This window comes from Ciona robusta, chromosome 14 (assembly GCF_009617815.1).
Source record: "Ciona robusta chromosome 14, ASM961781v2".
Lineage (NCBI taxonomy): Eukaryota > Metazoa > Chordata > Ascidiacea > Phlebobranchia > Cionidae > Ciona > Ciona robusta.
This window is the reverse complement of record NC_143248.1, coordinates 2,904,706-2,922,006: the sequence shown is the minus strand read 5'-3', so window position 1 is coordinate 2,922,006 and position 17,301 is coordinate 2,904,706. Positions and strand designations below refer to the sequence as shown.

The 17,301-nt window shown below is 39.1% G+C and overlaps 3 protein-coding genes across 4 annotated transcripts in view; 2 read left to right on the top strand and 1 right to left on the bottom strand.

The window, feature by feature from the left end:
* LOC149724963 (trafficking protein particle complex subunit 6b-like) overlaps positions 1-17,301 on the bottom strand; it is a 90,947-nt gene that overhangs the window by 34,551 nt on the left and 39,095 nt on the right. The window lies entirely within an intron of this gene.
* Positions 3,501-4,874, top strand: LOC149724970 (uncharacterized; the record flags this gene model as incomplete). Its single annotated transcript, XM_089891888.1, has 1 exon — positions 3,501-4,874. A coding segment is annotated over one exon (1,371 nt), but the record flags the coding sequence as incomplete, so codon positions are not given.
* LOC149724969 (sorbitol dehydrogenase-like) lies at positions 9,735-15,937 on the top strand. 2 transcript variants are annotated; one of them, XM_089891877.1, is made up of 4 exons: positions 9,735-9,872; positions 11,413-13,648; positions 15,401-15,612; positions 15,682-15,937. In XM_089891877.1, exon 2 carries the CDS (start codon positions 11,420-11,422, stop codon positions 12,500-12,502), a length of 1,083 nt encoding a protein of 360 aa, XP_089748003.1. In that variant the 5' UTR covers positions 9,735-9,872; positions 11,413-11,419; the 3' UTR covers positions 12,503-13,648; positions 15,401-15,612; positions 15,682-15,937. The 2 variants fall into 2 exon arrangements, with proteins under 2 accessions (XP_089748003.1, XP_089748004.1); XM_089891878.1 differs by lacking the exon at positions 15,401-15,612.

The following is a 17,301-nucleotide window of genomic DNA, read 5'->3' as shown; positions in this document are numbered from 1 at the left end:
ACAGTATAGGGGTAGTCGGTTTAAAAAAGATTGATCCAAAGATTGGCATTGGAGCATGATGGAAAAACAAAACCCACCAAAAAGAAATTCCACTAATGTTTACAATACACTGTTTCAAGGGCACATTTATGTAGAATTTAACATCAACACTCATAGTGGAAATATATATCCCATTAAGGATCTCATTGACATTTATACCATAACATACTAAAAGTGATAAAGGTTATTCTTTATAATCCTTATACTTTGGTAGTTATAAAGTAGTTAATTCAGCATTTACACACCCCAAAACCTTTATTATTTACCCGAACGAGAGTTAATATCTACAAGTATATATATAATATACAACATTTATTATAATAAAAATTGGAATAACCATCAGCCATAGGTTATATGAATACCGTTAACCGCAATTGTTTAATAAGTACAGACTTGATTTTATAAGTACAAAAACTGAGATGTTTAAAGTGCCAGCTGTGCATATACCGCAAGCTTGTAGTAGTATAGTACATCTTAATTTTAACCAGCAATGTATATAAAAGGAAAGGTGGGGCTCGACGTAAAACGTGCCTTTTTATAATCTATTTTTACCGGTACTCATTAAATGATAGACGAAGAAAAAGTTACAGTATTATTCGACAGTATTCCCACGGTCCAACAAGCACGCGGTAAAAATGATGTACTACAATGGGGGAAGATGGGACCCTTAAGCACATATATTGCCTAATATTTTCAAAATCAAAATAGATAGCGGTTCTTGGGTAATACCACGAATTAGTACTATTATTCCTTTATTAATTGACAACAGTTTAAGAAAATATAATAAAACACACGAAGAATTTAGCGATCCGCACAACAAGTGAAATTTTACAAATTCGAAAACACACAAGATAAGATGGGACAGTTTAAAATCATTGTTAATTTTGATTATTAAGTGTATTTATAAATAGGAATATACGTAAATAACACGAAATAATACTGTACGCTTTGAAAACTAAGTCTAAACATTATTTTTCTTGACCTACTGCTATAGTTTTTAACATGAACCTATACATTATATTATTGCATAACAATTGGTATTGTTTGAACGACAATGGGAAATGTTCGAACATAAACGAATAAATATTGTATCCAACAAGTGTATATCAGAGTCGTATAAACACCAGAGTCGTATATCGTATAAACAGGTATTTCTATGGCTCTGGTGTATATGAACTTGTAATAACAGAAAATTGATTGTAACCATTAATAAAGTTTTTATTTTTGCTACAAATTGGGTATTACTACTCTGTTTTTAGCACAAGCCATGCACTTCTCATAAATTATCACCAAGTGCAAATGACCAAATTTCGAATATATTTTCAAAATATTATCTTTTTATTATATCAGTATCTTATAGTTGAATATCCCCTGTGGTTTAAATTACTAAATTAAAAGCAAACCTTTTAAAGTTTGGCAGTGAAAACATACAAAACAACAATGTGGGGAAAGATGGGACTCTAAATTAAAATATATTTACATTAGCAGTGTTCTGCAACTTGTAGTTAACCTACAGAATTTAACAGGCTGTGCTAGTTTCTTTGCCATGTAAACTTCATATATATAACGTTAAACCGATATTTTTTTTTGTTTTATCTCAAATTAAAGTCATATTGACCCCTGCCTATTTTCTTCATGCTTGTATCTCAGTGTTTTTTTACAAAACTAAAACTAGTTTTATGAGACAAAATCAAACTGTACGAAAAATTCAAGGTTGTATTATGAAGCTATGAAACTAGTTTAATCGTTCGCACACGCAAACTAAAATAATGTTCGGCTTTACTATGATTTAGCGAGCATTAAAAAATAGCACCTTACTATTTCGCATTTTTTTACCTGTTCAAAATATACTGTTTCTATTTTACATATTTTTTTTAATATTTAAAAACAGTAATCAGCTTTGACGGACGTTTTATAAGGTCGCGATAATACTGTCGAATAGTTCTGTAACCTTATTTTCCTGATTATCATTAAATGAGGGTCCGTAAAAGGAAAATTAAAAAAGTCTCGCCTGACAAAGTGTCCCATCTTCCCCCACCCTACTATACAATACTATTCGACAGTATTCTCACGGCCCAAAAGGCTGCTGCAAAAACGATAACTGTTGTTAAGTAATAAAGTTCCATGTTAAACGACTGCATCATATTCTTTAATGGCTAAAAAAAGGCCTAGTAGTAAGATGTTTATTTTGAACAAGCCCTAAATCCTACTATAAGTCCCGAAACTTGGTAGTTTGCATGAATCATCGATCCAGTATCATAGTTAAAAAAAGTTGAAATGTTTCGTACATCTTGATTTTGTGTCATAAGACTAAAAATATCACAAGCATTTTCTCCGCTCAACGAGGATCAAATGCATTGGTTCTGCAGGGAAATTCAGGATGATCCTGCTTCGAATGTAATTCTGCAATAGTAAAACAAACGTTAATAAATTCCAATGTTCCCACAATCTTATAATCACCCAATGTTTAATAAAAGTTATCTGAAACAGCACCTGTGTTGTAAAGACTGTCATGCGACCTCACGAGAGGTTAAAATAAGTTATCTTTATACATGTACACTTGTACATCAAGATCTATAGGCATTTGAAAATAAATAATGAGAAGTGCGTCTGCGAAATATAGTAAAGTAATACCAAATTTGGGCAAAACTATTAACTTAATTATAACCTATTTCAAATTTATATGCGTTTGTTGGACACAATATTTATCAATCCATTACCGTTCGAACAATACCAATTCTTTATCAAAGCGTGCAATATTATGTATAATATTTCTAATTTATACCAGCCGCGGTTGACAGTAGCGGAGAGGTTCATGATCTCGCGGAAAGCGACAGGGGATGAATTCACACCAGTCGGCGTGATTTTCTCGGTTGAAGCGGATGAAGTTTAAATCAGATTTAACTTTCCCGTCAGCCGCAGCGGTATCAGGGTGGTTTGCCGGGTGCAGAACCTCGTCTTCGATCGTGGGATATTTGGCTTGTTATGATTAGTTTTAGAAGTTTTGGGTACTTTTGTTCACATATTAATTGTTTCTTGATTAATTACTGTAAACAGACGTTTTTACGACACAGAGACACTCAAATCTGTCCAGCACATTGACCCAGATTTTTTGGCAACAAAAACGACCTAACGTAGGTATATCGTAGGAGAGCTTTTTGCGCGCTTTTGATTTTGATTTTTAGTATGAATTCAGATCGCGAAATCGTAGTCTTTCGATTATTTTGAACTTGCGATTTTTACGCAAGAGGCGCCAGAAAAAATACCACAGGAACCTTCGAAGGGTTGGCGAGGGCACCCGTTTCCTTCAACCCACCACCACACTCTCACATATTTAGTCGAAGCAACGGTCGCACAATGGCGTAGCCAGCCTTAAATATTCGTGGGGGGGGGACAAATGTTTTATGTTTGTCATTCTACGTTAGCGCTCGTAGCGAGCGGACACCAAAGGGCATGGATAAAGGTCAACAAGCTTTGCGCAAGTTGTGCACCAAAAGGGTGGAGGTTATTTGAAGAGACCCACCTGCCTTAGCTTCAAAACTAAGGATCAATGCAAAAGAGAAGATGTTATCAAAATCATAGAAAAAGAAAAATTTTCAGTTAAAAATTTGATCGGAATCACGGAAAGAAAAGGAAACCTAATAGATGTTACATGCACTACGAGAAAAGCTGTATTGGATTTGTACGAATTACTGATCAAAGTAGATGCACTATACTCGGTGAGACTTTATGAGTCAGATAAAGTGAACGTGGCGGTAGGATGGGTGCCAATACCTTTCCCTAATGAGGTCATTAAATCCGAATTCCAGAACAGATGCGGAGAAGTTAAGCATATTCAACATAGAAAGGACAGAAATGGCTTACTAACAGGAATGCGAATACTCACACTGGATAGGGCCGATATTGAAAAAAACCCAATCCCAAGCTACATTACCATAAACAACTACGAGTTCTACTGCACGTATAACGGGCAACAGATAACGTGCAAGTATTGCACAAAATCTGGACACAAGCAGCAAAACTGCCCTAAAAGGAAACAAGACTATCCAAAGCTTATCAATAAAAGAAACGAGAAAAACCAGGAAGACGCCGAATGCCCCGAAACCGATAAGAGTGGTAGCAAATTGTCCGCCGCAGGAGGAGAAATAAAGGAGAGAAGCAAGCAGAATGGAGAACAACTCGACCACAGCACCACTGCCGCTTCCGGCGAAAGTAACAACCTAAAACCAATACTACCTGATAAAAATCAAAACAACGAAATGGAACCAATGCCCAAAGTTTCAAGAAAACGCCAGGAAAGAAGTCCAACCGAAATTAACCTCCACCAAGCAAAGTCGATAAGTCTTAGCGAACTTAAAATACCAGTTTCATGTCCAAAATGTGAGGAAGAGAGCTATGTAACAGACCAAAATACCAACTTCTTCTGCTGGAAATGTTCATCGGAATTTAGAATTGCAACAGCGTGCTGCAACGATAACGATAAATTTCTCGTCCCGAACAAGGAGGTAACAACCAACTGCTCCACCTGCCACCTACCGATGAGAAAAATGCCCTGCTGCCACACATTTCAACCGGAGTTTCAGACCGATGAAGGAACACTTGAATGCATACAGTGCAAAAGGTACTCAATGACTTGTATATGTAAAACAGTAAATTCTATCCCAAAACGAACCATGACATCTAACTGTATTAATAATGCCTGCAATGCTACACTAGTCCACTGTAGCTGCGGGAAAAAAACGTGTAGGATTCTGGAACCGGACAAACCGTACCAGTGCGAATGTGGTTTCGAGTACGAATACGATATTTATATAGGGGTAGAACGTTTTTAATGCCCCTTAGTTTAATCACATACAATGTTGCAGGGTTGCAAAACCCTCGAAAACGACGCAGTATTTTTTATTTTCTACGCCAAAAAAAGTTTGATATTATTTGCCTGCAAGAAACGCACACAACAGCATCATGTCTCAGGCAATGGGAATTAGAATGGAGTGGAGAAATCTTAGCCTCACATGGCTCAACTAAAAGCAAAGGAGTCGCGGTTTTGTTTTCAAAAAAACTGTCTTACTCAAAACAAGACGTATGTGTCGATAACTTCGGACGATATATAATCATGAACCTCGAAATAACTGACCAGCGGTTAACGCTGTGTAATGTCTATGGACCAAACCAAGACAGCCCTCAGTTTTACGGCAACCTATTTACGCTATTAACAAAAAGACAAGCGGAAAGCGGGATAGAAAACTGTATTATAGCCGGTGACTTTAGCTGTGTCCTTAATGATAAATTAGACAAAACCGGCGGGAGAGAAAAACACGGGAACCGGCGCGCAAAAACTACCATATTACAGGCAATGAATGACCTCGAGCTATACGACGTGTTCCGCATCAAACATCCAAACTCTAAGCAATACACCCGCATGCAAAAACGCCCGCACACGGCGAGTCGGCTTGACTTTGTTCTCGCCAGCGAAATATTACAAAAGACCACTCAAATCCAAATTGTTCCAAGCACGCAGTCGGACCATTGTATCGTCAAACTTGTACTCAACCTTGATAAAATACCCAGGGGCAGAGGCTACTGGAAAATGAATACGTCCTTGTTAGAAGATGCAAAATTCGTCGAAATCACTAAAAAATGGATCGCGGAATTTCTGATAAACAACGACAATGGCGCCGTATCCCCCCAAGTTCTCTGGGAAGCACTAAAATGTAATATACGGGGCTATATTATCAAATACGCGTCCGAAAATAACAAAAAAATAAAAGCTAGACAGACAAACCTAGAAAATAAACTCGCGGATCTTCAAAACCTACCCCAACCTCACGATGAGTGCACGATGGGTAAAATTGTACAAACTCAAGAACAATACGACGATATTATCGAAAGCTATAGTAAGAGCGCAATAGTCCGAAGCAGGGTCCGATGGGCAGAATATGGGGGTAAAAATAACGCCTATTTTCTTAATCTAGAAAAACGCAGGATGGAGAAAAAGGCCATTAATAGACTAAATTCAAATGCCAATATAGAAACGGACCAGCAGGCTATTTTACGGCTCCTAAAAGAATATTTTGAAACCTTGTATAGCTCAAGTAATAACCCGGGCCGCACGAGCAAAAGTAAAATAAAAGAGTATACAAACAGCCCAAGACTCGACGCGGAAAAAGCAAACGAATGTGAGGGTAAACTGACCGTCGGCAAATGCTACGAAGCGCTAAAGACAATGCAAAACAACAAAAGATTAGACGTTTTCCGGCCGAATTTTACAAAGTATTTTGGAATGAAATAAATTCCACATTAGTCAACGCATTTAACCATGCATTTGAAAAAGGTGCTTTCTCTGGTCAAATGAATTGGGGGGTCGTAACTCTAATTCCTAAACCTGAAAAAGACCTTTTGTACCCAGAAAACTACCGGCCAATTACATTATTAAACGCTGACTATAAAATAGCCGCAAAAGCAATTAACAACCGTATAAAAAACGTACTCACTACAATTATAGCCCCTGAACAGACGGGGTTTATAAAAGGAAGATACATAGGAGACAACATTAGAACTCTTTTTAACGTCTTGGATCACACCACTGATCAAGGCTTGCATGGAGCCCTCTTGTTTTTAGACATACGTAAAGCCTTTGACTCAGTAAATTGGGACTTTGTTAACGCAGCATGTTCTAGTTTTGGTTTTGAGAAAGATCTGTCGAGATGGATAAGAACTTTTTATGTTGACGCAAAATGCCTAATTATTAACAACAACCACGTGTCTACTCCATTTATGGTTGAAAGAGGCGTGCGACAGGGGGACCCCTTGTCCCCTTCTCTATTTTTGTTGGCCATAGAATTTCTGTCACTAGCAATTAAAAGAAATAAAAGCGTAAAGGGAATCCCAATTGACTCACAAGACATTAAAATCTCACTTTTTGCGGATGACGCGCTGCTATTTTTGGATGGTTCAGAAAAAAGCTTTCGTGCAGCATTTGCAGAAGCAACAGAATTCGGGAACCACTCGGGCTGCAAAATTAATATTGCGAAATTCAATGCCATGTATATAGGTAAAAAACAACCTAACTCACCTCACCACCTCTCTTCGCAAGGTCTTTCTTGGCCAAACACGTTTATAAAATACCTCGGGGTTAAAATCCCAGTAAATAGGAACAAAACCAACTTGTTTACAATCAATTTTGAATCAATAGGAAAGGAAATTCAAGCTGTAACTAAGCCTTGGCTGGCAAGGTCACTTTCATAACTAGGGCGAGTTACGATTATTAAAACCCTATAGCGATACCAAAGCTACTCTACAAACTTAGCGTGTTGCCGGTCAGTCTACCCAAACAATTTTTCAAAGAAATTAAAAGAAAACTGTTTACATTTTTGTGGGCTCCAAAGAGTAGGAAGAAAAACACTATGCAGTAACATAAAAGAGGGTGGCCTGGAAATGATAGACCTGGAGGCGTACGCAAAATCAATACGCTTCTCTTGGATACGAAAACTACTAGATACAAATCACGAATCGCATTGGAAAAATATTGAAACTAAAATTACCTCCCTAAATGCCATGATTTGTGTAGCCGCCTCCGATTTAAAACTTACGCATAAGGAAATCACCAAACAAACGCCTCTCTCGACATTCTGGTCATCGATCGAATTGTGGAGAGAATGTGTCTCCCAATTTTGGCCACAGGACAAAGTTTACAATCGCGCTATTTGGCTAAACAAAAAAGTTCTTTTCAAACGGAAACCGATCGCCTACGAAAATTTTATAAAATCTGGTATATTGATGTACCAACAAATCATAGACAACAACTCGGACTATTGCAGCTTTAAAATATTATGCGAAAAGTATACGTTGACAAACAACAATCAAAACCACGCGGACTACCAGCGCCTTATTGCAGCCATTCCAACAACTTGGGAAACGTACACGACGGACAGACCGGAACGAAAAACTGCCATCGACAGACTAAGGAAGGGGATAAGCGACAATTTGCCTACAGCCAAAAACGCATACGAATATTTTGTATCTCCCAATAAACAAAAGCCGACCAAACAACAAAATAAATGGGAAGTAACCTTACAACGGGGACCTCTGAACTGGTCAGAAATTTACAAAAACTTATACGACTGTACGTTTGAAACGAAGCTGCGCTCCTTTCAAGTTAAAATTAATCTGAGAGCCATCGTCCTAAACGACAAGCTCCATGGCTTCGGGATTATTGAGACTGATGTGTGCACTTTTTGCGGTGTAAAAAAAGAAACAATATACCATCTATTTTGTGAATGTAAACATGTCCAGGTATACTGGGAAAGCGTCAGTGCCTGGATGGACAGTGTTTTGTGCCATAAAACAATTATAAGCAATACCGTAAAGCTCTTCGGAATTCACAATGATTGCCTTGAAAAATGTGTTTTAAATTTAATGAATTGCATGCTTGTAGTTGCCAGATTTGTCATATACAAATGTCGGATTCAAAACTTGAAGCCAAATATAGAAATGTTTATCTATGCAATGAACCGCAGCAGGGCCAATGAAAAGGCTGTTGCAATAAAACACAACAAGTTATTGCAATACAAACTGAAGTGGAACGCAAACTTGCGTTAATTTTAAGTATCGTTTGTTCGCTACAATCGTTTTCGTTACGATTTGTCGCTGTTGTGTTATTATCACTATCGTGTTGTAAACTTTATATGCAATAAAAATAATTTAAAAAAAAAATGTTTTATGTTTGTATTTTGGGTTTAAATCACTCCATTACAACACAAAACACGAAAAGACGTTCTGAATGGCATTTATTTTTACAATTACGCCACGTGAAAACAACGATCTACAACTGCATTCAAAACTCCACTCGTGACCTACCACCAGCCATTTTTGTCACGAAATTTGAGATTTGGTTTTCTTAGCTAGCAGGTAGACTGTTTATTACGAAATAGTATGGGTTCACATGCGAATTCATTGCATCATAATAGCGATTGTTTGACCAGGCAAATAATTACGATATAATAGCAGTTCACACGGCGTTTATTTGCGTCATAATATGGGGACTGACACCTTATCATTTAGCATGCTGTGCGCATGTGTAAGAAAGAAAGATGTATATATGTGTAAAAAAATTTAAAACAGGCTTAAATCGAAATAGTAAATTATATTATTTTTACCATTAACTTTAGTGGAAACTCAAAAAGGGGGGGTGGCATGACCCCTCAGCCCCCCCTTGGCGACGCCCATGCAGTCGCAAGGTAACGTTTGAATTTTTTTTATCTGTCCAGGTTAAATACTAATTTAACGTCACTTTATCCATTCAAAGGTGTGTATTTTATTGTTTTTTTAAAAAGGGTCTTTATTTATTTTATTTATGTCGGCATTGCCCTTTTTCCTTTCATAAATCATGGAACAAAACTAGAACTAACTTAAAGGTGTGCCAAATGTCATCCAATCATTATTCACAAAGTGCCATCTTGTTAAAAAAATACATCAATACAAACAAAATCGTCGTAAAGGTGCCACACCCCCGTATCTAGTCCGTGATTGGCCAATCGTTGCTGTTGATTTCAATAAGGATACGTGTAAGTTGCACGTTAGGGATTTTCCCGCTGAGCAAAGCCGCACAGTTTCTGCATTCTGCAGAACTGCTTAGTTCATAATTAAGTTAGTTTCAGGTGGAAATTCAGTTATTGCATTTAATTTATCGTTAATGCTGTTCAAATAAATCTTCCATATCAGAGCAACATTTGTATTTGTGGATTATATGTATAAGCTGGTTGTTTGTATTTTGAACATTTGTACAAGTTGAACAAGTATATCTATCTGGATATGTACAATGTCAGTATGTACAAGTATGTATCTGGACTCAATATAGGCTTTGTTTTTATAAATCAATATTAATAAAACCTAAACAGGTGCCGGAATACTAAATTATAACTTTAAGTCTTAAAACTCATTAAGGTTCAATACACATGGGATTATACGAAGAAGACGGAACACTTTTTCCACTAGGTGTCGGCAATTATTTAAATTAAAAAATACGGAAAAATGCACAAAAAAACACTACAAAGTGTTAAGAAGTATAAAACAAATTAATTAAATAATAAAAATACCTTTCTAAATACATAAAACACTAGTAAGAACATCTTTTCCACATTAGGTCGGTTATATACGCTCTTTCGAACTGTTTACTGTCAACTAAGAAACACAGATGTCCGGTGCCGTGGTATAGTGGTTAGCGCGCCTGCCTGTAACCCAAAGGTAATGGGTTCAAGGCTCGACGCTGCTACCGTTGCGGGCGTATGTGTCCTTGGGCAAGACACTTAACGGCAATTGCTCCAACCCAGTGGTCACTAATGGGTTGTCTAAATTATCAGCCATACATAAAAAAATCCAAAAAAAATATTCACCCACAAAGTAACATACATGGTAACATGTAAGCTGGCACGTGTTAAACCCGTGTTATAACGACTGTCGTTTTCCGGCCACGCGAGGATAAAGTAAGTTACATTCATTCAGATATCAGCAAGGCCACCATCTTGTTCCACACATGTTTCCCCACTTAACCATCAACTTTACAAGCATAAACCGACATTTGCTCATTTTTGGGCAATGTTTAGATTATTTATGTTACCCAGTTATATATATTTAACATACTTGCCATCGGCATTGAATTAATTTTAAATATTTAAGTTTAAAAAGCGAATGCTTCAGTTTTGGTTGGCTTGTAAAATGTTTAACTATTTTCAATTTTGGTGCATCATAAATGTTACGCTTTTCCTATAATACAACTATTAAAACAAAAAATGAATGCAGCTTAGCAAAATATCTGTCTGTCGCCCATGCTAATACATGCATTTCACTTATGTGGAAAACAAGCTGGTGGCCACATACATATACATGTGTTAAGTATTGTTATTTACTATTATGTATAATAACCTAATAATCATAACCATTTTCCATTAGTCAGCATTTCTTATGAATGTAGTGTAAGACTGTTTAAACATGTTCCCACATTACACAGTCTTAATATCTTAATGTTTACTTTGGATGTTTGCTAATGATAGTAATGGTTACTTAGGTTGATATGCTATTATTCTGCAGGTGATGTGTTTGTAGCAGCTTAACCGTATGGTACTAGTAGTAGCAATAGTCCTAAGTTTATTTGCTATTAAAAATACTTAAATAGGAAGGTTTTTGCAGGCTCTTTTATTGTATAAATTGTGTCTGTTTTTTATAAATCTTTTTATAATCATTTTTAATATTTGACGTTGACCTAAACCTTATCAATCAGTTTACCAATCATAGGTGGACAATGACTGGTATAGTGGTATAACTTCTATATTTATATATTTTCACTTCATACTTATTACTTCTATGTTATTTTTCCAGGTGAAAAATGTCTGTTCAGGAAAACTTGAGCGCTGTCCTTTATAGAAAGCGCGAGGAATACCCTCAATGTGATATTGTCTTGGAAAATCGAAGCATTGTTGAGCCAAAAGAAAATGAAGTACTGCTTCAAATGCATTCTGTTGGCATTTGTGGGTCAGATGTTTCTTACTGGGTGAAAGGACGGATAGGTGACTTTATTGTGAATGACCCGATGGTAATTGGCCATGAGGCTGCAGGCAGGGTCGTTAGGTGTGGAAAAAATGTCACTCATCTTAAACCTGGAGATAGGGTGGCCATTGAGCCAGGGTACCCTCTTCATAATGATGACTTTTTCAAGAAAGGTCGGTACAACTTAAGTGAAGTTTTCTTCTGTGCCACCCCGCCAGATGATGGTAACTTGTCGCGGTTTTACACACACAATGCTGATTTCTGCTACAAACTCCCTGATAATGTGTCATATGAAGAAGGTGCTCTAATAGAACCACTTTCAGTTGGCATTCATGCGTGTCGACGGGCAGAGATCACTCTTGGTCATAATGTGTTTATTTGTGGAGCTGGTCCAATTGGCCTTGTGTCTCTCCTGGTTGCCAAGGCTATGGGAGCATCAAAAATCGTAATATCCGATTTATTTCCAAAGCGTTTGGAAATGGCTAAACAACTAGGTGCAGATGAAGTGATTAAAGTGAATATCGGCGATGACGCTAAAATGGTCGCGTCTAAAGTAGAGTGTTTACTCGGAGCTATGCCAGACCGTACAATAGAGTGCACAGGGGCGGAATCGGCGATCCAGACCGGAATCTACGCAACTAAGTCTGGCGGCTGCTTGTTGCTTGTGGGCTTAGGTCCAGCGATGGTAAATGTGCCAATTGTGAACGCGGCGGTTCGTGAAGTCGACATACGCGGCGTGTTTAGATATTGCAATACGTACCCGACAGCAATTCAAATGCTGGCTTCACGCCAAGTCGACGTAACGCCGCTTGTCACACATCGATTTAAGTTGGAAGAAGTACAAAAAGCGTTTGAGGTGACAAGAGCTGGTGAGGGGATAAAAGTCATGTTAAAGTGTGACCCCAATGACCAAGGCATATAATTTTATGCAGCTACAAATTCGTGTTTGAAATTATGCAGAAACTCATACACACGGGTAATAGTAAGCCTTTGTGTAACCAAATGAAATCCATGACATTTCAAATATGTACATATTCCTAATTATTTACCAGTGCACTTGTTGTAATCAGAGTCCGTATATAAGGGGATTCTGCTTGTAAGATGAGTTTCCATTGTGTTGTTTTACTCAGAGTCGTAAAAACACCGAGTAGTCCAACTGCCGTCTGTGTGTGTTCAAAATAGAGCAAAAGCGGTGACTTTCGCAATGAATTTAAACGAACTTGTTGAGTTTTATTTGCGATTTCCTTTTGTGGAAAGGCGTAAAACAGCTTCTATTTACATTACCAAACATTTTTTTGAAAAAACATATAAATTTACCCCCATTAAATGACTAAAATGTCACAAATCAACCGCTTCTAATTCCATTTTTTGACTTTTTTTGATACAGAAAACAAATAACACTTGTTTTTTACACTTTTTAACCTTTAAATTTGTTTTTGGACACAAGTTTTTCTCTAATTTACCGAAAAACATGCATTTTCCCTATACCTACTGTGTTATTTTGGACCCAAATTGCCGTTCAATTTGTCTTTTACGTAACAATGGGTTGGACTACTCGGTATTTCTATGGCTCTGGTTTTACTATTATGCGCTTTGCAATTTTGTCGTAAATAATATTCTCATTTCAATATACATATATGAATATGACGCTTTAAATTTCACGAAAGTTTGTCATTGGTGATCACTGAAGTCAAAAGATTATACCACCGTCGTAACTATTCTAAATTTATAAGGCCGACACTGAGCTAAAGAGTGTGGATTGAATGAATGAATGAATGAAATTTATCTCATCTCTTCGGTCACGATAGCGAAGAACCACCCGATTCGACCCGTGATTAGCCTTAGACATGAGAGAAAGTTCGACAAATATTAGCGCATGAATGGGCGCAAAATAATACTTTCATACCATAGCGGTACGCGATTAACGCTATATATGGTTAAGTGCGTGATGTTGATTATAAAGCGAAAACGTGAGGCATTTAAATTATTACATTGGCAAAACAGTTATATAATTAATTAGGGTGACCGTGGCTGTAGGTATTTGCAGTGAATTGTAGACTTGAAAAAGGTAAACAGCATTAGTTTGGCAACATATTCTTGCTTTGTTTTAAGTTATTAACAGAGTACCAATTACCGGATTTGGTTCATTCAGTGCGCCTTTTAAGCTTTTTTTTCCATCCAAACGATGCAGATTGTACTAAAGAACGTAAATTTGTGCCAAAAATAGCCCTGCTGTATATTTAAACATTCCCCAGTCAATCTTAATAGCAATTGACACATTCATAATTTAGTCTGTAATTGCTTACAAACAGGTTGAGCGTTTCCCTTCCGTAACTATTCACCCCGGCTACTTCCCCTCCGGAACTATTCACCCCGGCTACTTCCCCTCCGGAACTATTCACCCCGGCTACTTCCCACCCATGACAATTTCCTCGGCTACTTCCCACCCATGACCATTCCCCCCGGCTACTTCCCCTCGGTGACTATTTCCCCCGGCTACTTCCCCCCATGACTATTCCCCCCGGCTACTTCCCCCCCATGACCATCCCCCCGGCTACTTCCCCTCTGTAACTATTCACCCGGCTACTTCCCCTCCGTAACTATTCACCCGGCTACTTCCCCTCCGTAACTATTCTTCCCGGCTACTTCCCCTCCGTGTCTATTTACCTGGCTACTTCCCCTCCGTAACTATTCACCCGGCTACTTCCCCTCCGTAACTATTCACCCGGCTACTTCCCCTCCGTAACTATTCTCCCCAGCTACTTCCCCTCTGTAACTATTCACCCCGGCTACTTCCCCTCTGTAACTATTCACCCCGGCTACTTCCCCTCCGTGACTATTCACCCCGCTACTTCCCCTCTGTAACTATTCATCCCGGCTACTTCCCCTCCGTAACTATTCCCCTCGGCTACTTACCCCCATGACTATTCTCCCCGGCTACTTCCCCCCCATGACAATTCCCCCGGCTACTTCCCCCCATGACCATTCCCCCCGGCTACTTCCCCTCCGTGACCATTCCCCCCGGCTACTTCCCCTCATGACTATTCTCCCCGGCTACTTCCCCTCCGTGTCTATGCACCCCGCTACTTTCCCTCTGTAACTATCCAACGGCTACTTCCCCTCCGTAACTATTCCCCCCGGCTACTTCCCCCCATGACTATTCTCCCCGGCTACTTCCCCTCCGTGTCTATGCACCCCGCTACTTCCCCCCATGACTATCCCCCGGCTACTTCCCCCCATGACAATTCCCCCGGCTACTTCCCCTCGGTGACTATTTCCCCGGGCCACTTCCCCCTATGACCATTCCCCCCGGCTACTTCCTCTCTGTAACTATTCCCCCTGGCTACTTCCCCCATGACCATTCCCCCCGGCTACTTCCCCCCCATGACCATTCCCCCCGGCTAATTCCCCTCCGTGACCATTCCCCCCGGCTACTTCCCCTCATGACTATTCTCCCCGGCTACTTCCCCTCCGTGTCTATGCACCCCGCTACTTCCCCTCCGTGTCTATGCACCCCGCTACTTCCCCTCCGTAACTATCCACCCGGCTACTTCCCCTCCGTAACTATTCCTCCCAGCTACTTTCCCTCGGTGACTATTCCCCCCGGCTACTTCCCCTCCGTAACTATTTCCCTCCGCCGCTCCACCAGTTTCCCTCTGTACAATTGGTGTAATGTGTAAGTAAAAGTTAGAGTGATGAGATTGGAATGAGTTCTATTTATATTTTAACGTTGTAGTGTTTATAGTTTACTGATAACTAACCTATGATAGAATGATGGGCGAGGCCTATTATGTAAATATTAAATAATATTGTTTCACAGAATAAAGATACGATGTGGTCCATTTAAAGTTAAAGTTCCGGGTAAAAGAAAAAAATCTACATCGTTGTTCTATGACACATTCCACTTAGCTGGCACAAACGTTAAATCATACAATGTTACACCTTCATGTTCACATACCAACAAGTTAAAGTCATGCACCAGTGATTTCTCTGCAATTGGTATCATAAATGATATGGAGAGAAATGACACAGGTTATACCTTTGTACCCAATGAACTTTTTTTCAAAATTAGCTCATTTTTAATTTGTATTTTCATATTAGATTCAAAGACATACAAGGAAAAACGAATGCGTTTATCAAAATGCTAGAGAGAGCTGTAGCCGAAATTACTGTTGATACAGAGCCACGAACGCCTTTAATTACGAAGAATTCTTATGTGGATTTTATGTGTGATCCAATTGAAGTGGATGAAAATGAGGTGGTTGAGGCAGTGGACTCTGTTACTAATGAAAATGATAATGAAAGTGATGATGATGATGATGATGATGAATGTGAATAAAACATTATGTGAAACTGATTTATCTAAAATTCTCTGTGTTGTACGATCAAGAAGTCTTAAAACGTAGCTCTTATTCTATCAAGTGTAAAGTTGAAGAAGTGTCGGACGGTGCACAACATTTGGCGGTTGTATTAAAACAGTCAACCATTAAGTCCCTTATAAACTATAGTATGGTGGAATACGATGGCATACCGTAGGCAAGAAAAAAACATTTTTTATGTTTGTTTATTACCAAATGGGAGGAGGAAAGAGAATAAAATCATGTTCTATCTTACCCCACCCTACTATATATAAAAAGGGAGAGAGAGATATTTTTAACTGGTAACAGATGCCTTCAAAATTCAAATAATAATGAATAAAAGATTGTAATAAAGGATATTTTGTATTTTATATACATATTAGTGTAGTAAGTTATCTGAAACATAACTGAATCCTTATTACGGACACATATCTGTACAAAGTATAATACAACTGCACGGGCGGACATAGTTTTTGAAATCTCCAACAGCAGATTACTCAAGGAATTTCGCAATTTTGTGCTACAGTAAGGTGGCGCTGCAGAGCACTTATGCTTAGCCTGTTATTAAGTGTATCTCTTCGCGCAACAGATAGAAGTTAAACTATTGGCCCTATTAAAAACAAGGAATGCCAAAGGAAAAATGCAAATGGTGAAATGTAAACGTGCGGCGGTTATTCGAACATCGAATTCAGGTCGGGTGAGATGCGAACGCGTGCGGCGGTGATTCGAACATCGAATTCAGGTCGGGTGAAATGCGAACGTGCGGCGGTAATTTCAACATCGACTTCAGGTCGGGTGAAATGCGAACGTGCGGCGGTGATTCGAACATCGAATTCAGGTCGGGTGAAATGCAAACGTGAGGCGGTGATTCGAACATCGAATTCAGGTCGGGTGAGATGCGAACGCGTGCGGCGGTGATTCGAACATCGAATTCAGGTCGGGTGAAATGCGAACGTGCGGCGGTAATTTCAACATCGACTTCAGGTCGGGTGAAATGCGAACATGCGGCGGTGATTCGAACATCGAATTCAGGTCGGGTGAGATGCGAACATGCGGCGGTTATTCGAACATCGAATTCAGGTCGGGTGAGATGCAAACGTGCGGCGGTGATTTCCAATATCGAATTCAGGTCGGGTGAAATGCGAACGTGAGGCGGTGATTCGAACATCGAATTCAGGTCGGGTGAAATGCGGACGTGCGGCGGTGATTCGAACATCGAATTCAGGTCGGGTGAGATGCGAACACGTGCGGCGGTGATTCGAACATCGAATTCAGGTCGGGTGAGATGCGAACACGTGCGGCGGTGATTCGAACATCCAATTCAGGTCGGGTGAAATGCGAACGTGCGGCGGTGATTTGAACA

Coding starts and splice junctions, on each gene's coding strand:
- LOC149724969 (XM_089891878.1), top strand. CDS start 11,420: ATGTCTGTTCAGGAAAACTTGAGCGCTGTCCTTTATAGAAAGCGCGAG.